The sequence below is a fragment of the Entelurus aequoreus genome, linkage group LG06 (genome assembly GCF_033978785.1).
Source record: "Entelurus aequoreus isolate RoL-2023_Sb linkage group LG06, RoL_Eaeq_v1.1, whole genome shotgun sequence".
Classification (NCBI taxonomy): domain Eukaryota; kingdom Metazoa; phylum Chordata; class Actinopteri; order Syngnathiformes; family Syngnathidae; genus Entelurus; species Entelurus aequoreus.
Genome location: NC_084736.1, coordinates 2,438,669 through 2,458,392, shown reverse-complemented (window position 1 = coordinate 2,458,392; position 19,724 = coordinate 2,438,669). Strand labels below are relative to the sequence as shown.

At 42.4% G+C, this 19,724-nt stretch overlaps 1 protein-coding gene across 14 annotated transcripts; it reads right to left on the bottom strand.

Moving 5' to 3' along the window:
- Positions 1–500: 500 nt before the first annotated feature.
- Positions 501–17,301, bottom strand: elavl3 (ELAV like neuron-specific RNA binding protein 3). Of its 14 annotated transcripts, none has more exons than XM_062049817.1 (8): positions 16,802–17,301; positions 13,197–13,416; positions 13,028–13,131; positions 4,278–4,431; positions 3,924–4,149; positions 3,522–3,575; positions 2,385–2,423; positions 501–1,727 (listed from the first exon to the last, which is right to left on the bottom strand). In XM_062049817.1, exons 1-8 carry the CDS (start codon positions 16,808–16,810, stop codon positions 1,379–1,381), a joined length of 1,155 nt encoding a protein of 384 aa, XP_061905801.1. In that variant the 5' UTR covers positions 16,811–17,301; the 3' UTR covers positions 501–1,378. The 14 variants fall into 14 exon arrangements, with proteins under 14 accessions (XP_061905801.1, XP_061905799.1, XP_061905802.1 ...); XM_062049815.1 differs by having other exon boundaries at positions 3,924–4,152; positions 16,802–17,299; XM_062049818.1 differs by having other exon boundaries at positions 501–1,706; positions 3,924–4,152; positions 16,802–17,298.
- Positions 17,302–19,724: the final 2,423 nt, after the last annotated feature.

Sequence of the window (19,724 nt, the reverse complement as noted above, 5' to 3'; positions counted from 1 at the left end):
GCTGTCTTGTTTGGCATATCGAATCATACCAGAGAACTGCAGGATGGCTTTGCTTGCAGTCAATATTTGGTTGTTTTTATGGAACTGCAAGTTGCAGCTATGTTTTAGAGGATTTTATCAGGGGTAAGTAGACTGACAAGTACTCTTTGAGGTTTTTATGTGATATCTCTCTGCAGCGTGCCAAGTCGTTGGTCAGTATATCTTTTCAATACATCAACCTGGCCATGTGGCTTTTCTTGGGTGTGGCAGCATTCACACTAGTCAGATACGCAGTTATAGTCCTATTTTTTCAAGCCATATTAAGGTTCACAAAACGATGCAAAAACCCGCTGTTTTCCAGTTTGTCAAAGTCAAGCCCATCAAGACCGTTCCTAAAGTACGCCGTCACCACCCAGCTCTAAGTTCACAGAAAGTCTGCTTCTCTTTAATCTGGCCCGAGAAAAGATAGGTTTTTGTTTATTTTTGCTCTTGTTTGTGTGATCTGTTTTTGTTAGGAAGTGTTGGGGGCCGGGGGGGGGCGGGGTATGATTCTTATGGCTATCAGGCAAATTTTTGTTCCCGGATTAATGAGCTCACTTACTTTGTCACATTAGGTCAGCGCTAACAAACTTGCACAGGGGTAGAGAAACTGCCTTTACCGCCTCAATAAAGCACGTCAGGAAACAGTAGTCAAGGTTTTTAGAAAATGCTTACATATTCGGCTATTATTACCACCTTAAATATTGAATATATAGTTATATTTTGATAGATGTATATAAGAGAACACTGTTTTTCATTTCATTTTCTTTGATATTAAAAAAAGTCACTGATTTTCAAAATGCCCCGAGTGTAAAAAAAAAAAAAAAAAAATAGTGACTGCATCCTCTCCAAAGCAAGATAACGGGAGAGATGATGTGGGGGTCAAAGTTTTGAAGTAAATTGCACATATTCGTTGAAAATTTTTTGATCGCTATTGGTCTTTTTTTTGTTCATCAGTTGCCATCATTTGCCTGAATTCAATCAAAGAACATTCTTTGTCACATTCGTTAGACTGTCTCCTAAATAGATCGCTCTTACTCCCCTACCCAACAAAGCAGCTACGTACCCCGTCTAATTCAATCCAGGCAAAGACAGGGAAGGACTAGCATGTCGTGGAAAGAGAACAGAAAAACTCCACTGCTGTGTTTGTTTGAAACTCCTGACTTGTGGATGCTTGCCTATGGATCTGTTTGGTCATGTGTGTCACTATGTGTGTGTTTTTGCGATTATATAGTGTGGATTTGTGTGAGAAAGCGTCAGAGAGAGACTCAGTCCAGGCCCATAAATAGAGTGATGGCACGGGGAGCTCATTTAGCCCCCCTGTGCAGGTCAAAGGTGCTGGCGCCAGCAGGCCCCTCCCTTAGGCCTTGTGCTGCTTGCTGGTCTTGAAGGAAACCTGCAGCACGCGGTCCCCCAGGCGGTAGCCGTTAAGGCTCGCGATCGCCATGGCGGCCTCGTCGTAGTTGGTCATGGTGACAAAACCAAAGCCCTTACATTTGTTGGTGGTGAAGTCACGGATGACCTTGACATTGGTGACAGCGCCAAAAGGCCCAAAGAGCTGCCACAGGACGCTCTCGTCCGCCTCGGGCGACAAGTTGTACACGAAGATGCACCAGCCGGCTCCGGTGGGCCCGGTCAGGTTTACGCCGGCGAGGCTGGTCATGCTGTCGATGGTGATGGGGGAGAATCTGGGGAAGAGAGTGGGAGAGCTACCATGGGTGTCATTCTGAAGTTCCACGTCACATTCAGTGCTCTACACTAGCTCTGGAAGAAGTTAAGCTAGGGTAAGGAGTCCGAGGACCCCGTCTCTTCCGCTGCTGCACAATAGCAGCTCCAAACTACCTGCTTTCATACAAAATGACACTGAGTGCCCTGAGGACACGTAAGACTCCCACACAGTCTGCTTATTGTCTCTGCTGACCAAAGCCCGTCTGCAAGAATTCCACACATGAATCACAATGTTCAACTGAAAGCACAGGAGTGAACGAAACACAGAAACCTAGAGAGGGATGAAAAGCAAATTAAGAGTCAAATCATACAAAAACTGGAGCAAACAGACGGAAACGGAATCTGGTATGTCCATGCTGGTGGTGAATAAAAGGGGGACATTAAAGCAACTCAAACGGACAATGTTAGTTTATAAATCAAGTCAATTATTGCTATCGATTTCAAATGATAGAAAAACTGAAAAGGTTGAAACAAAGCCATGCCAGAATACCCTGCTGTGATAAGAAGGCTATTGTTGCTGTTTTAACAGTCTGATTTGAGAAAGTCAGCAGATGGTATTCCGGGCACTTTGTTTGAGGTTTTATTTTAGGCATGGATGCTTTTGAAAGTACACTTTTTTTTTTTTTTTTGGCATTTACCTCTTGACTCCGTAGCTGGCGTTTAGTAAATTGTCGAGTCTGCAATGCAAGAGGGAGAGTGAAGGGGGATGGAGAAGTTAGTTAGGAGACCTACAAGGAAGGGGTGGCCGTTCACTTTTTGACATGTAGCTGGAGGGCATCCTTCATTGCAAGGCAGCTCCACACCAACCAAAAACTAAGACTGCGTTCACACTTGTCTGGTTTGCTTTGACCGGGATCATCCGAACAAGCGAGTGAACCAAGGTGCGGTTTGGTTCTCTGGGTCCTAAATGTGAATGCTACGCAGAGCAAAGACACGGACCAGTGTTAGAATGACCACAAAATATACAGGAATGTAAGAGAAAATGTCTTGTCTTTGTTCTCCGTGTGTGACAACAGCGCTCTTCAAAAATGTCGTGAAATCTAAGCTGGTAAAAATATACTTAATGGTGCCATTAACCTGCAAAGCAAGACGCATGATTCGTGAAGACTTCATGTATATATTTATTGTACAGACCTTTTATTATGGTGTATCCTCGCCGTGATAAGTCTAAAAGAGCCAATGTCCGTAGTAGATAAAACCCAGGTGCTGAGTCAACTGATTGATGTTGGGTTGATCAATTTTACACCCATTTTCTATAGAAGCATTAATGAATTGTACCGTAGTAGAATATAAAAGTAAAACTTATTTTTCAATGCATCACATGACATTGTGCTTAGTCATTTTTGAGTTACGGTAAGTCACTAAAGATGGCCCAATCAAATCATTTTCCTGCATGCTCTTTGGTCCCATGACAAAAATACCAGTGTGAACGCCAAAGGAATAGCACCAAAGTGCGCACCAAGTATCTTTTTGAAAAACTTTGGGTCCAAACCAGACTGGCGGACTACAAGTGTGAACGCAGGCTAACTGACTTGAGTTTATTTGCCTCTTAACTATTCCTTAACTTTAAATCTAATGACTGAACAACATCCCTACACCGTCTTCTCCTTCACTTAAATAATCTCTGTGTGGTTTTCCAAGAATATTATTTTGTAGTGAAAACAGTATAGGAAATACCAATGAAGTGTTAGCAAATTTCTACTGTAGGTTCAGTATGTACAGCAGTGGTTTATAGTTACTTAAGTGTTTTTTATGGTAAAAATCTGGTCTCTTACATTGGTTTTGAGCTGCTATTTGGATCTGGTCCCTTTCCAAGAGAAGGGATCACGCTGCAGTTTCAAAGAAAATCAGAGAAAGAGATATTGTTTTAAGGATAATGCACACGCCAGAATTTTAGTCTACAAGTTGTGTTGTGCCACTAGACACTGCCAGAGGATTTATGAGCTAAAAAGTGTAGTTAGAGGTTGGTAAGAGACTGTTGAGCCATTAATGATATTCCCTTCCATAGTAGAACTATGACATTTTGACACAGCTGGCATTGTTATCAAATCGTTTAGCATTGTCAGACTCATTCATGAATAAACCTCGTAAGTTCGTAATAAAGTTAAGTTCCCCTTCAAGCAGACAGTTGATGTTAGTGGTGGTCCCGCGGGCAAGTTCCTTCGTAGTGTCAGTACCTGAATCGTTGCGTCTGGTGGTGCAGGGGCCCTGTGTAGCGGCGAGCAGCCGTCTGATACAGCTGAGTCAGCAAAGCCTGGCCCGTCTTCTGGCTGGGGTTGTTGGCGAACTTGACAGTGATGGGCTCGGCGGCGCCCAGAGGCTTCTGTCCGTTCAGGCCCTTGATGGCCTCCTCCGCTTCGTTTCGCTTGTCAAACCGGATGAAGCCCACTCCTCGTGATATGCCTGCTCCGAATAAGAACAACACGCCAATGTTACTACCTTGGCATCCAGGGCGGCCAGTGATGGGCACCAGTCTGACAGGAGGGTCATCCAAGGAGACGTGATGTTTGCAAAAGCCAATAAGGCTATACCTGTAACTTGGTCCACTAGGATGCGGGATGTGATGATGCGACCGTATTGGGAGAAAAGCTGCTCCATGTCCTTCTGGCTCATGGTTTTGGGGAGTCCACTGACGTAAAGGTTTGCGTCACGAATGGACGCCGAGCTCGGTCGGGCGTATGATACCTATAAATCCCCAAGACATTACATCAGTCTGGTGCCTCATTTTTATACCACTTAAGGAATGAAATCGAACACAAATATACAATTCTACCCGGGGTGTAATGGTACATGTATTTATACTGTCTTGGGTCTAGACCGTAAACAAATATTGTGCCAAGAGGAAACAAAGCTTGAAAACCTTCTTTCGTTATTTAAGTGAGTTGGTGAATGGGGCGACAAGCTGGAACTATGAATGAGTATTTCATTTCCTAAAAATTCAACAATAATTCAAACAGTTCAAAATTCTATTGTTCCACTTGTCTGCGTTGTTACATTTTCCTTCAAAGAAGCTATTATGGAATACACTGGTGTCTTGATGTGGCCATACCGGCCCGGGAATGACACCATACCGGCCCGCCAGTTCAGTTCAAAACTTGTGAGACAAACATTTTTACAGCAAATTCCTAAAAATACGAGAGTGTTCCTGTTGTATAGAGGAACTTGGACAGCTCTAAACACTTTGGCAGATCCTCGCCTTGACATTGAACCTTGATAGCAAACAGAACACTGGGGCCCAAATGTGTGAGTCACCCCTTTAAGCCTTCTCCTTTTTGGCATTTACACATTTTTTTTTGTAATGTGATTTGTGTAACTAAGGTGTTGCTGGAGCTTGTTTACTTCAGTTGCAGTCAGTAGTCATTTGTTCAACTTACTATGGGTGTCCCTCAAAGTTCCATTTTAGGTCCTCTCTTTTTCATAATTTGGGCTATTTAACTATTTTCAGTTTGAAAAAACTTATGAGAGACTCCTGTTCTTGCAGCAGATTGTTAAAAAACATCAGGGTGCTGTCATAAAGATGATCTTTGACTAGCTTTTTTTGCAGACAATAGCAGAAAGCTCCTGTAACTATTGACAAAATACATCAAAATCAAATGTCTACTGTAGAGGACATTGGTTCTCCAGAACATACAAAATAAGACTAATATAGTGAAGACCCCTTGTCCTTAGCTTTCTGGAAATGTTGCCCCCCCCCAATAAATGTGCTTAATATCCCTGGCCTAAAATCTATATTGTGATATATAGTGCAGCCCCCTCTGATAATGTATATCACAATATAATATTTGGCATATACAATAATAGAACCATTTCAAAACCTATAAAGTTTACAAAGGCCCCTAATTTAGCTGCTGACATATGTGGTAACAAATTGTGACAGTTCTGTTTGTATTATTTTCTCCAAACAATTACTATTCTACTTGCTAATTTACTGTTATAAGAGGAACTATACATTTTTTGAAAATGTTGCCTATCTTTCACAATCATTATGAAAAACATGACATTACAGACATATTTTTGAATGCATTCTAACTCGTAAATAAACATGTAAAAGTCCGCTAAAGCAGAGCCAATTGGAAGTCCTTTATTCCACCTATAAAACCCAATAAAAAAAGATCCAAAAAGCAGCAACAATACTTAATTTACATTTCGTGACTTGAATATTAACCAACTTCTAGTAATATTGTTAATATAAGTGCTAACCCAGACAAACTATTTATAGCGGCGGCGTGATCACAAGCATGTGTGCCTTAGAAGTTTAATGTAATCCGACATTTTTGGTACACTTTGACAGCCAATTTAGACCTGGAAATGGCGAGAACGACACGAAAAGACGCTTGATTCTGCCACCCTGTTCTTAGCGAGGATTCTGAGTAATTTTTAATCTATAACAGGAATAGAACAATGTTCTAGCAGTCTGCATCCTAATGACAGCAGACATTGTACAGTAAGTGATGTTTTATCATGTTTGTTGTCTCTAATAAGGTCGGCAGTGAGTAATGATCAGTGATGTCGTGGGGAAAAAAAGCAAACTTGATGCGTTTTTAAATGAATATGCTTAAAATGATCAAAATACGTAAATATGAAACGGTATTATCAATGTGCCCGTTACATGACATATATACTTACAGCAGGTATATAAAATCTTAATGGAAGTGTTTGGATGTTTTTTTTAAGAGCGTTCTAGGCAAAATAGCCACTCCCATAGGCTCCATTGTAAGCAGACTTTGGTTGCATTTTTTTTTAGTATTTCGACTGCATACAAAAAGACAAAGGTGTTCTTGTCTTACTTAAGGATTGTGAATGATTGGCAAAATTCCCCCAAAAAGTGCAGTTCCCCTTTAATATCTGGTTACTGTGTGCTGTAACATGTGTCTATCCACACTTCTGTTCAAATGTAACAAGCACTTATTCTTTGTTTTTTGGATACTTTAGGGCAGGGGTCACCAACGTGGGCACCAGGTAGCCCGTAAGGACCAGATGAGTAGCCCGCTGGCCTGTTCTAAAAATAGCTCAAATAGCAGCACTTACCAGTGAGCTGCCTCTATTTTTTACATTTTATTTATTTACTAGCAAGCTGGTCTCGCTTTGCCCGACATTCTAAATTCTAAGAGAGACAAAACTCCAAGAAAATATTTTAAAGACTTGGTCTTCACTTGTTTAAATAAATTCATTAATTTCTTTTACTTTGCTTCTTATAACTTTCAGAAAGACAATTTTAGAGAAAAAATACAACCTTAAAAATGATTTTAGGATTTTTAAACACATATACCTTTTTACCTTTTAAATTCCTTCCTCTTCTTTCCTGACAATTTAAATCAATGTTCAAGTAAATTTATTTTTTTTATTGTAAAGAATAATAAATACATTTTAATTTAATTCTTCATTTTAGCTTCTGTTTTTTCGACAAAGAACATTTGTGAAATATTTCTTCAAACTTATTATGATTAAAATTCAAAAAAATTATTCTGGAAAATTTAGAAAATCTGTAGAATCAAATTTAAATCTTATTTGAAAGTGTTTTGAATTTCTTTTAAAAATTTTGTTCTGGAAAATCTAGAAGAAATAATGATTTGTCTTTGTTAGAAATATAGCTTGGTCCAATTTGTTATATATTCTAACAAAGTGTAGATTGGATTTTAACCTATTTAAAACATGTCATCAAAATTCTAAAATTAATCTTAATCAGGAAAAATTACTAATGATGTTCCATAAATTATTTTTTTTATTTTTTCAAAAAGATTCAAATTAGCTAGTTTTTCTCTTCTTTTTTTCGGTTGAATTTTGAATTTTAAAGAGTCGAAATTGAAGATAAACTATGTTTCAATATTTAATTGTCATTTTTTTCGTGTTTTCTCCTCTTTTAAACCGTTCAATTAAGTGTAAATATAATTAATTATTAATAATAACATAGAGTTAAAGGTAAATTGAGCAAATTGGCTATTTCTGGCAATTTATCTAAGTGTGTATCCAACTGGTAGCCCTTCGCATTAATCACTACCCAAGAAGTAGCTCTTGCTTTCAAAAAGGTTGGTGACTCCTGCTTTAGGGCAACACTACAAATGTAGGTATCGATCCGATACCAAGTAGTTACATGGGCAGTATTGGTCACACCAATGCTGATACTGATCATTCTAGTGTTCAACATCATTGAACGATAGAATTTTGGACCACTCTTATAATCAGGCAAAAACACTGGATTGTGTGTAACAATATCAATTCAATGTTTATATTATGTCCTAATATTGGCTCTGATTTAAATCATTTGGTTTTTGCCCTTAAAACTCTCCTGTCTCCAGGGACTTATTTCCTGAGTTTGTAAACAATAACAAAAACGGCAAAAGATAATATGAGAATATATTGGACCATATACTGATATTTGTACCAATCCACCCAACCCTGTTTATTTTCAAGAGCTCTAGCTTAGCAGTTAGCATATCCTCCTATGGTGTGTAGCATGTTGCGCTATTCCTCATCCTCCAGTGATAGTACTTGTAAGGAACGTAGTTTATTGAGGATTACTGACTTGAAAGTGGCTTTGTACGGTGGAGGTACGTTAGCCGCTAGCAAGGGTGCTACATTGCGTGGAGGACGTGGCTGTTAGCTTGTCGCTGTGAAATTTGCGAGACACAGCCAGACTGTCATCAGCATGCATTATCACATTATAACGATAGTATTGAAAGCTCTCTCGTCGGCCAATGTTATATCATTTATATCACCTTGACTTTTGTTGGCATTGAGCGGAGAGGAAGGACTGGAGGGGAGGGGAGGGGAGGGGAGAGCCACCTTGGTAATTATTATTTCATTCATTTAATAATGTTTCTCATCTTGTTTGTCAAAGTGCTGGCACTCGCAACTTTCTTTGCCCCCATGGTGGCTTATTTGTTGGGGCAGTCCATTCTGCAGAATAATACGCAAGGTAGTTTTTCTTTTTTTGGGGAGAATTACCTTCTGTTTTTTGAAAAATCATTAAAGCTTAGCATGAACCCAAAGCGTACCGTTACACCCTGAAATACCACTGCTTCATTTAGTGTCTTTTCCAGCAAAGACGACTGCCAATTGAATCAGTCGGCTCCAACATGGCCCATTTTGTTTTCCAACAACACAACGATAAAGCGTAAGTGTTTGTGTTTTCCCACTCATTAGTGGTGGTTGCATCTGTGCTTCTTATGTTGCTCTCCTCTCGTAAGCAGAGGAACATGAAACAATATGTTGTTGTGTGCGACGGAGAGACAGTGTGTGTGTTGTCTGAGATAGGCTGCCTTCACTGGCCCTGCCTCTTTTCCTTTGTCTCAGTCCTCCCGGGGTGGGTGTGGGGAGACAGCCCGACTTGCAAACGGCGTAAATCATCACATCACAAGACCGCAGCATCCTTGACAAGCCTTTAAACACACACACACACACACACACGCACACACACACACTCTCTCCCGATTGACAGGACTGGCTGAAATGTCTGTGGACATTCACCACTTTTCATGTGTGATATCTTGAATAAAGGTGGTCACCAAACACGTCCATTGTGCAGGAGGGTTGTGCTGCACAGTGATTAGGGGGTCCCAGAGAGGAGGCGGGGGGACTCTTTACATTAGGGGAGCAAAGGCTGCCCTATAATTAACCCTCTCCTTGCCTCTCCCACACTACAGATGGTGCCTGAATCCCATATGGCCTCTAATCCTGTCAGCTCGACCCCCTTCCACCCCTCCACATGCTCCCCTCACGCCCCCTAGTCCAAGGCCTCGCCCGGCGTCTATTCAGAACTGGAGCAAAGCCCATGCTCCTAGCATGTTTGTAGTAAATACAAGCATGGTATTATCAAAGTAGTGCTCCTCGTGCAGGGGCAATACAAAAGCCCACACTAAACCCAACATTGCCGCCCCATACACACACAGTTGATATTTTTACCAATTAATGCTAGATCTTGTTAAAACCAGCTTTTTAAAACACTTACAAATACCTTCATTAGGTTTTTGACCACCTTTTAAAGATGACATTAACAAATCTAGAACATTTTCTAGATACTGTACATCCCCCTAAATATTTTGGTTTTGATTTAAATATGATTATGAATGTGTCAAGTAGAGATTAGTTGATACACGTGGGTGATGGACGGCTGGCAGCGCTTCATAGCAGCAGTCGACCTCCAGGGTCCCAACCCCCCCCCCCCCCCCCCTCTGTTGCGAGTTGTCGTGATTATATGTAACGTGTTTATGTGTGCATGGCATGGAGGTTTTTACCCTCTCCAGACTAGGCCACTTTAGGAGCCCAGTCTAGATTGTATTTTTTTACTCCTCGTCTTCCCCAGCGTTTTACCTTTTTCCCACCTTTTACAGCGTTCCTGTTCTGTAACCCTGTACACTGTTTGTTTGTCTAATCTTGGAACGGGTCTGTGCTAAAACATAGTTTCGTTGTACTTGTGCAATGACAATAAAGACCTTTCCTACACTGAATGAACCATGACAACACATTATGATTATTATTATTATTGCATCTCCCAACTAGTGACTCCTCTGTCTGTAACTTGTGTGGAGGGTCTTTGAACGCACCACAGTTGTTGCCAATGAGATGCGAAAGTGAAAGTTAAACATGACTTTCTCTTATGCTGCCACCAATAGTTATTCTATTTTTACCTTGCTACTATTCCTTTTTTCTGCCAATTCTAAAATGCTGGTGCTTTGTGTGAATGCTTAAAGGTGAGAGCTTTGTTGGCTTTAGGACGTTTGTGCAGATTTAAGTGTTTGAAGTCAGGTTTGTCGCTAGCCAGGTGGAACAAAGCATTTTGTGTTTTTATTAGGGTATAGTCCTAACATTTGATTTCATTCAAGCCACATTATTCTTGAACTTTCACGGCTATTTTGATGATAGGTATTTTTAAATGTATTTTAATTCATTACTTATTTAAATATCATAAAAAAGTACACCCCCACTTCCACACTGCTGTCTTTGTGTGCAAACTACGGCCTGTGAGCCAAATATAACTCCAAAGGTCATTGGATGCAGGCCACCATGCATTTGTAAAAACTGTCCTTTTAGCCCCAAAAATATGTAATACAGTATATCATAATGCTTCCTTATAGGACTTGATAGTGTTTTCATCAGACTTTTACATGACATTTGTGATGCCCTATTGGTTGTGCTTAAAATGCTTTGGAAGAAATGCTAGTATATATATATATATATATATATATATATATATATATATATATATATATATATATTAAAAAAAGACATAAATATTGTGAAAATTCAATGATAAGGTTGGTTCAATCAAATTAAGAAAAGCTATATCCCCTATCAACATTATGAAATGCTTTGTTCCAGCCGGATAGTGCAAAGCTAGCTTCCAACACTACACTCAAAGACATCACTCAAAACAACTTCATAGCTCACCTTCAAGCATCTTGGAACAAGGATGAAGTGCCAGAATAAAAGTCACATCTACGTGGCAGCATATTGTAGGAGAAAGTTCTGTGTAAGTTTCACTTTTGCATCTCATTGCCCAGAACTTTGGTGCATTCAAAGACCCTTGATCAGAGTTAGGAACACAGGTGTCATTGGGTTTTAAATAGGGATGCCGATAAATGCGTTAAAATGTAATATCGGAAATTATCGGTATCGTTTTTTTTATTATCTGTATCGGGTTTTTTTTGTGTGTTTTTTTTTTATTTTTTATTAAATCAACATAAAAAACACAAGATACACTTACAATTAGTGCACCAACCCAAAAAACCTCCCTCCCCCCATTTCTTTCTGTTATCAATATTCTGCTTCCTACATTATATATCAATATATATCAATACAGTCTGCAAGGGATACAGTCCGTAAGCACACATGATTGTGTGTGCTGCTGCTCCACTAATAGTACTAACCTTTAACAGTTAATTTTACTCATTTTCATTAATTACTAGTTTCTATGTAACTGTTTTTATATTGTTTTACTTTCTTTTTTATTCAAGAAAATGTTTTTAATTTAGTTATCTTATTTTTTTATTTTTTTTCAAAAGTACCTTATCTTCACCATACCTGGTTGTTCAAATTAGGCATAATAATGTGTTAATTCCACGACTGCATGATATCGTTATCGGTTGATATCGGTATCGGTAATTAAAGAGTTGGACAATATCGGAATATCGGATATCGGCAAAAAGCCATTATCGGACATCCCTAGTTTTAAATATAGGAGACTTATATCCCAATAGATGCACTAATAGTAATATAATAAAATAAAAAAAGATGTATTATAATAATTCATATCGCTGATAAATGATAATCCAAGTGTATCAGATACTCTCTGAAGTGAGGAGAAATGTGACAGATTTGTGAATAATGACATGTTACATTATTAAATAACTTCATATTCTGCACACTTTAAGTTGCTTTTTCTGGCTTTGTTTGTTCTTTTTCAAAACAATCTTATCTAGATATTTAAAAAGTCAATAATGAAGGATTCTGCATGTGTTTTAAAAAGCCGGTTTCAACTGAATCCAAGTAATATTTGAGGTCATGTAAACATAGCAAGTGTGTGTGTGTGGGGTGGGCGGGGCTTGTGGTTTTTGATGGTACACACCTGTAAATGATTGATGACTTGAGCACATTTAGTCTGTGCCTCCTTTCAGGATATGTTTTTGTATGGCAGCCATGTTTTCCAAGCAACCTTGCTCACATGTGCGTGTCAGTCCCCTCAACGTGTGTGTGTGCCAAATATGGCGCTGGTCCGGTTAAAGACTGAGAAATTTCAAGCCAACCTGAGCTCCGTGCCGCCCGGGAAACAAGAGTAGGGCTTGTCAAACTGTGACCCTTTTCAGAATTGGTGAAGGAGCGTACGTAGACCTGGTCCTCACAGCCCAGTCTACATGTCTGCAGTCACAAGTCAGAATGAGCGCCTCGTCAGCGGGCAGCTGGCGGACCATCACCTGCTCTGCTCTGCGGGAGATTCCATTTCTTTGCGGCGCCACACTTTTCCCACTCATCTACTTTGAGACAGGATGTGCTCTCCTCCCTCACTCTTTCATCTGATTTGGGCACAAAGAAGAGCTCCTAATTAGCCCCGATCGGAGGCAGATGGGGGCAGGGGTAACCTGGCTTGAACTCTGGGCGCAGCACAAGCAGGCCTCCCTAATTACATTTCCATCACAATAACCCCCGCGTGCTTTCTGACCTCCGCTTTTCACCCCTTTCTTTGTTCTCCTCGCCGCTGCCTTCTGCCTCCTCCTCCCCTTCCCTTCTGCCACGTCTGTCGCTCTTGACAAAATGTCCACTTCCTCTCTTGTCTCCTTCTTCTCACCTTGATTGTTTTAGTTTGCAGTTTGAGCCCATTCAGCGTGTTGATGGCCTTGTCCGCGTCGTTTGGATCCACGTAGTTGACGAAGCCGTAGCCCAGACTCTGACCTGCGAAAAGAGGGCAGAAGCTGTGATTCCTGTTCCAGAACCCGAGTGGGTGCACATTCCCTTACCCGTGATCTTGTCCCTGACCAGCTTGCACGACTCGATCTCCCCGATGCTGCCGAAGAGGCTCTTGAACTCCTCCTGCGTCATGTTCTGAGGCAGGTAGTTGACAATCAGGTTGGTTTTGCTGTCGTCCGTGGCGCCGTTGGTGCTGATGACGGGGCCGTTGGGCAGGCTGGTTCCGCTGGGACCGTTGGACACCTGGGTTTCCATGGTGCTGATTATCTGCTGAGGGAGACGGCGGCGTCAGGAAAGAAAAGGACAGGCGCTCTTTGGGCCTTGTCTGACGGGAAAGGTCAGGAATCAGCATTGCTAAAATGGAGATGGATGCGAGAGCTGATTGAATATCCTTCCATCCCCCCCCACCCCCGCCTCTCTTCCTCTGCCTCTGGTCCTGCAGATGTCACAGTCCCTTTTCCCCTTCTCTCCCCATCCCCCTCTCCTCTCGCAGGGTCAAAGACAATTACATCACTCAATGAAAAATGTTCATATGCTTTTTCTTTGTGTAACGCGCCCCATCTTGTCGCCTCATTTGCTCAGCAGGGATTTCTCAAGCAGCAGCTGAGGTAGGCTCCAGCACCCCCCGCCACCCCGAAAGGGACAAACGGTAGAAAATGGAGGGATTCCTCAAGTAACGGCTGGCTGGTCAGACATTTCCTTTTTTTTTGTCTTGTTACATTTCCTATCAGGCTGAAGTGTCATCCTACTTTGCAGCAACACTCTCACATATAAACTCACTTATTATTCGGACTACACATGCTGATGAAAAGGAGAGTTTTTCTTCTATGAATAGCGGCGCCTAACCTGCCTCTTCCCCTCGTCTCTGCAACCTGCAGTCTTCCTCCCAGCCTCACCTCCCCTCGGGTTGCCCGGGCAACAGCCCCTCAAAGACTGCATTGTGTCTAATGGCTCTGCATGGCTCTTAACTCTTTAAAGCTTGCCGTGCGCCTCCTGCCGGCTTCTTATTACTGCCGGGCCTTATGTACAACTGTGGAAAAACATCAAACGGGAGCTAAAAATAAAAGCCTTCAATCAATCCGTCACGTCGAGACAGGATGCCCACTGGATGTCACGCTGCCGTTAATTAGAAAAGACACGCTTGTGCGTTGGTATGTGACGTGACACGGCCTACTAACAGTATGAGCAACTGCGTGTGTCCCAAATATGACAAAAGCATTTCAAGCGAGGGCGGGGAAGCACAATATTCGGCGGTAAAATTATATAACTCCCGTCAAATGTTCATTGTGGGGGATTATTTCATCTATTAGGTGTCAAAAATCTTCTAAATGCATAAATAATCCAAAATAAGCACCATTAGCTGTCTAATAAGTGATCACTTGTGTTTGTTATGCTAGCACCGTGTGGCCTGCCTTCCTGACTCCTTTTCTTTCCTTCTATTTTGGGGTTCTGCGAGATCTCCCTTAATATTTCATGTAGCGCATCAGCTACATGGCCTACACACGGGCCCGGACTCGCACGCGAACACGAGGCCAGCCTCTCCTCCAGCACAACAAGCCAGACTGGCACGCAAACCAGCTCACATGCGTCCGACACTCCTTTATCGTAATCAAATCAAATCTCTCATTCAAACAAAATGAGAGAAAGAGAGTTGCTACGTGGCTAACATGTTTTTGTTTCTGCTTTGCCTTTCCTTTGAGTGCATGTAAACAGCCCCGCCAATTCATTTCTGCTCCAAATGCAGCGCAGCACTGCAGGCTATGTGATGTACACTCACTCGAAGTCATCGCACGTTATGACAATCTACATGGACGTGAGAAGACTAAATCCAACGTGACACCACAAAAAAAAAAAAAAAATCTGGAATGAAAACAAATAGCTTGTAGAGAAATTCCCTAAAATGTGTACATTAAATTGAGAATGTGTACATCTATATTCACCATATATATTATTTTCCTCCAAATTCAATCATAAAAGTGCAAGAATGTGACCTTGCCACCATGGAGCATCCCCTCTTCAGAGAAGCACAGCACTTTATGATATCAAACAATCCCCTTTTTTTCCAACCTGCTCGGCCGCCGAGTGTAAATGAGCCATCTAAATAGCACAGATTACAGGATTATCCCAAACAAAGGGCATTAGGCACACTCGCCGCAGTTTAAGGGATTATTGTGGCAGCTGTATTTTAAAAAAAAAAACAGAAGTCACATCGATCAGTTAAAAAAAAGACAAAAAAGCCAAGTAAATTCAGCACTAAAGATGTCTGAGCGCTGGCCAGAGTGCTGAAAATAGGGAGTGGCAATCTCCCAACCTCCTCTTGCATTGTCCCTCTCGCCTTTTTCACTTTTTGTTTTTTGTATGAAATGAAAGTCAACATATTTAAATGTCGCCAATCCAACCCCCCCCCCCCCCCCCCCCCACTCCTCCTCCCCCTCCTCCCCCATTCATATACCTGCTTCCAAGCTCTGCAGGCATTCAGCAGCGTGGCTTGTCTTTCTGCTGAATAAACGTATTGACAGGCCCAAACAAAAGAGCCACCCGTTCCTCTTCTTCTCTCCCTCCAGCACAGGGCTATGGCAGCACTATGAATATTAATGCGCACACTGGCGCTTTGTGCGTGTGCACGCTTGCTCAGGACAATGACTCTTATACAGTCAAAAGCATCTAAGTAAAACAAATGGTTAATTTTTGAGTTAATTGTACAATAATCAGCAGCCAAAATGACATTTTGTTGTTGTTTTTTTACATACTCTTCATTGCATAGGGAAATAACAATAAAGACACTTGAAAATGTAGTAAAAAAATGAATATATATTTGATTGTTTGTCAATTCAATGGCTGGTTTACTGCCACGCTGGCCTCAGCTCGTCCTTGTCCTTGGAATTGTGTAAGAGCCTCGGGAAGGTTGTCTGACTCAACGCTTTTTGTTTTTTTTATTCGCCTGCCACTGCGGTACGGTGTTGGCTGCGGCCCATGCGTGTGTAAAGAGGGGGGGTGAGGGGGGGGGGGCTACAGGACACACAAGGTTTGACAGCTAAAGAAGGAGAATGACTCCACTTGTCGTTGTATTATTTCTAACACTTAGCAGGAGAATGTTTTTCTTAGAAATGGATGATATTTTGTCCGACAGTGCGGCGTGCTCCAAAAGGCCCCTGGCGTCCATCCGAGACACGCCCAACAAGAAGCGGCGGCCATGAGCCAATTTATTGTCCCCACCCTCCTCCTGCATGTCTCCATTTTCTCGCCAAGCATGGCCGCCCCGTGTCGGAGATGCATGTGCGTCCTGTTGCGCGTGCGTCATTATTTGCAATCCTTTTTAAAGGAAAAAAAGAAGATGCGTACTGTCTCTCCTCCCTCAAAATGAAGTGACTTGACCTTTTTTCCCCCATCCTCGCTGGATGGGTGGAGCAGCCTCGTGTTTTGTCTCCCGCATCCTTGTGAGGTGGCCAAGACGACCAACCCCCATTTTCTTCCCCTCCTTTTACAAACCAACTCCACAAAGATGGATGGATGCGACAAGGAGGGAATATAAAATGGAAGCATCCGTCAAGATGACACCACCATGCGGGTTTATTTGAACTACACAACATCCTGACGGTGTGGCATTTTGACGCCAAGCGGACGTAGAGAGGAATAAAGGAGAGGTCATACGTACAGTAACCATTCTTGTAGTACACTGGATAGGAAAACTAGCTCCCTCTTCGGCGTGTTGATCTCGAAAGCTTCACCAAGCTTCGGCGCTGTCGTCGCACCCCTTTTTTGTTTCCCTCGGAGTTCCAAAATGAAAAAGGAGGAAAAAAAAAAAAAAAAGATAAAAAAGAATAAGCTTGGCCTTTGAAGCGGGTCTCAGCCTGCTGGAGATGGTTTAGGGTCCTCCTATAGGGTGGAAATGAGGAAGGGAGGAGACGGGCGGCTTTCTGCAGGACGATGGAGGAGGAAGAGCTCTCCGTCCAAACGGCGTGGGCGACGGCGGCAATGACAAATAGTAGAGAGAGAGAAGCAGGGTGTGTCCAAGGATGGGAGGAGGAGGAGGAGGAGGAGGAGGAGGAGGAGGAGGGCTCGTCTTCTGGTTGGTCTGCTACTGCCAAGCTTTTGCTTTTTTTCACCCTGTTTTTGCTTGTTATTGGTTGTGTTGAGCGTGCATGCAATGCCTTGCTCAAGTCGCCTTCTGCGCCTCTGCTGCAATCTTCTTCTTTTATGCCCGCTCCTGCCGGCTGCTGATTGGCTAATTGTACATGGCGGCCATTGCAATGTGCTCCTCAGCCATTATCCCCTTCAGGGAAGAGATCAGCACCCCACCCCTCTCCTCTCCTCCTCCATCACTCCCTGCTTCTTCTTCCTTTCTTCCCACCCCCCTACCTCTTCACACACACACTGAATAGGACTCCACCTGCACTGGCAGAACAGATGGGTGCAGCACTTGTGTGTGTCCCCCCCCCCACCCCACCCCACTCCATTACTGCATCTTCCACCAAAACCACCAAATACTATTTTTGTTATAAAGGGGAAAAAAGTGAATGGCACATCAAACAAAAGCCTGGAGATGTTAGCAAGAGATGTGGCGTGCGAGGCAGATGGCCACAATCTGGGGGCACGGGGTGGGGTGGGGTGGGGTGGGGTGGGGTGGGGGCAGTCAGGTGCAGACGTAGGAATAACAAATTAGAAAACCCCTCCTGAAAATCATCCATGAGAGAAGTCCCGTGATTGTGTGTTTACTTAACGACATCCCAGCATGCCCTTCCTGAGGTGGTGGTGGTGGTGGTGGTGGTGGTGGTGGTGGTGCGCCCACCTCTCAGCGCTCAGTTAGACATGCTGTTTGGACTCATCTATAATGCATCCCCCTGCCCCGAGACATCATGTGTGGCAAGTGACCTATTTCTGGGCAGACCCTCATAGGGCGCTGACCTCGAGGGCGGCTGCATGCTCAGGACGATGGAAATCACTCCATGTTGTTGTTGTTGTTGTCTTTTCAACTTCCGCCAAGGAGGTTATCACCACTTCATGGTTTGGTAATTAGCACAAAAAAAGCCTTAGTGATTACTACAGGGTGGTGTTGTCCCCTTACCAATATTTTGGTACCGGTACCAAAATGTATTTCGATACTTTTCTAAATAAAGGGGACCACAAAAAATGTCATTATTGTCTTTATTGTAACAACAAATGTTAGTGTACATGAAACATATGTTTATTATTGTCATTTAGTCCTTCAATAAAATGTTGAACATACTAGACAACTTGTCTTTTAGTAGTAAGTAAACAAACAAAGACTCCTAATTAGTCGTATGCAGTAACATATTGTGTCATTTATACACCTATTATTTTGTACACATTATGAGGGACAAACTGTAAAAAATTATTATCAATCTACTTGTTCATTTACTGTTAATATCTGCTTACTTTCTGTTTTAACATGTTCTATCTACACTTCAATCCGATACCAAGTAGTTACAGGATCATACATTGGTCATATTCAAAGTCCTCGTGTGTCCAGGGACGTATAATATAAACATAATGTACATTTTTAAAAAAGGAAAAAAAGATTTTGTGTAATCATAGTAGTATCAACCAGATACGCTCCTGTACTTGGTATCATTACAGTGGATGTCAGGTGTAGATCCACCCATGGCGTTTGTTTACATTGTGACGGTGGTGAGCTATTGTATCCTCCTACGGTGTGTAGTGAAGCATGTTTAGCTATTCCTTGTCCTCCAGTGATAATGCTACTTGTAAGAAACTTACTTTATTTGTCGCCATGGAGACAAGGATTAGTGATTTAGAAGTAGCTAAAACACTGTGGATGGATGTTAGCTGCATGTGTTAAAGCAGCTCTTCCTGAGGGTGTTTCAGTGTTATAACTTCACCTTTATCTTGACTTTTTACACCAACATTCTCCCTTTTCTGTCTACACACTGTGTCTGCTTGTAAGTACTCTGTGTGTGTGCGCTGCCCAACATGCTCCTCTGCTTTTCTGTCTACACACTGTGTCTGCTTGTAAGTACTCTGTGTGTGTGCGCTGCCCAACATGCTCCTCTGCTTTTCTGTCTCCACACTGTGTCTGCTTGTAAGTACTCTGTGTGTGTGCACTGCCATACATGCTCCTCTGCTTTTCTGTCTACACACTGTGTCTGCTTGTAAGTACTCTGTGTGTGTGCGCTGCCCAACATGCTCCTCTGCTTTTCTGTCTACACACTGTGTCTGCTTGTAAGTACTCTGTGTGTGTGCGCTGCCATACATGCTCCTCTGCTTTTCTGTCTACACACTGTGTCTGCTTGTAAGTACTCTGTGTGTGTGCGCTGCCCAACATGCTCCTCTGCTTTTCTGTCTCCACACTGTGTCTGCTTGTAAGTACTCTGTGTGTGTGCACTGCCATACATGCTCCTCTGCTTTTCTGTCTACACACTGTGTCTGCTTGTAAGTACTCTGTGTGTGTGCGCTGCCCAACATGCTCCTCTGCTTTTCTGTCTACACACTGTGTCTGCTTGTAAGTACTCTGTGTGTGTGCACTGCCGAACATGCTTGTCTTTTGTAAACCAGCAATGACACGACATGACAACGGTGGAGGGGTGGTGGACCAGTAC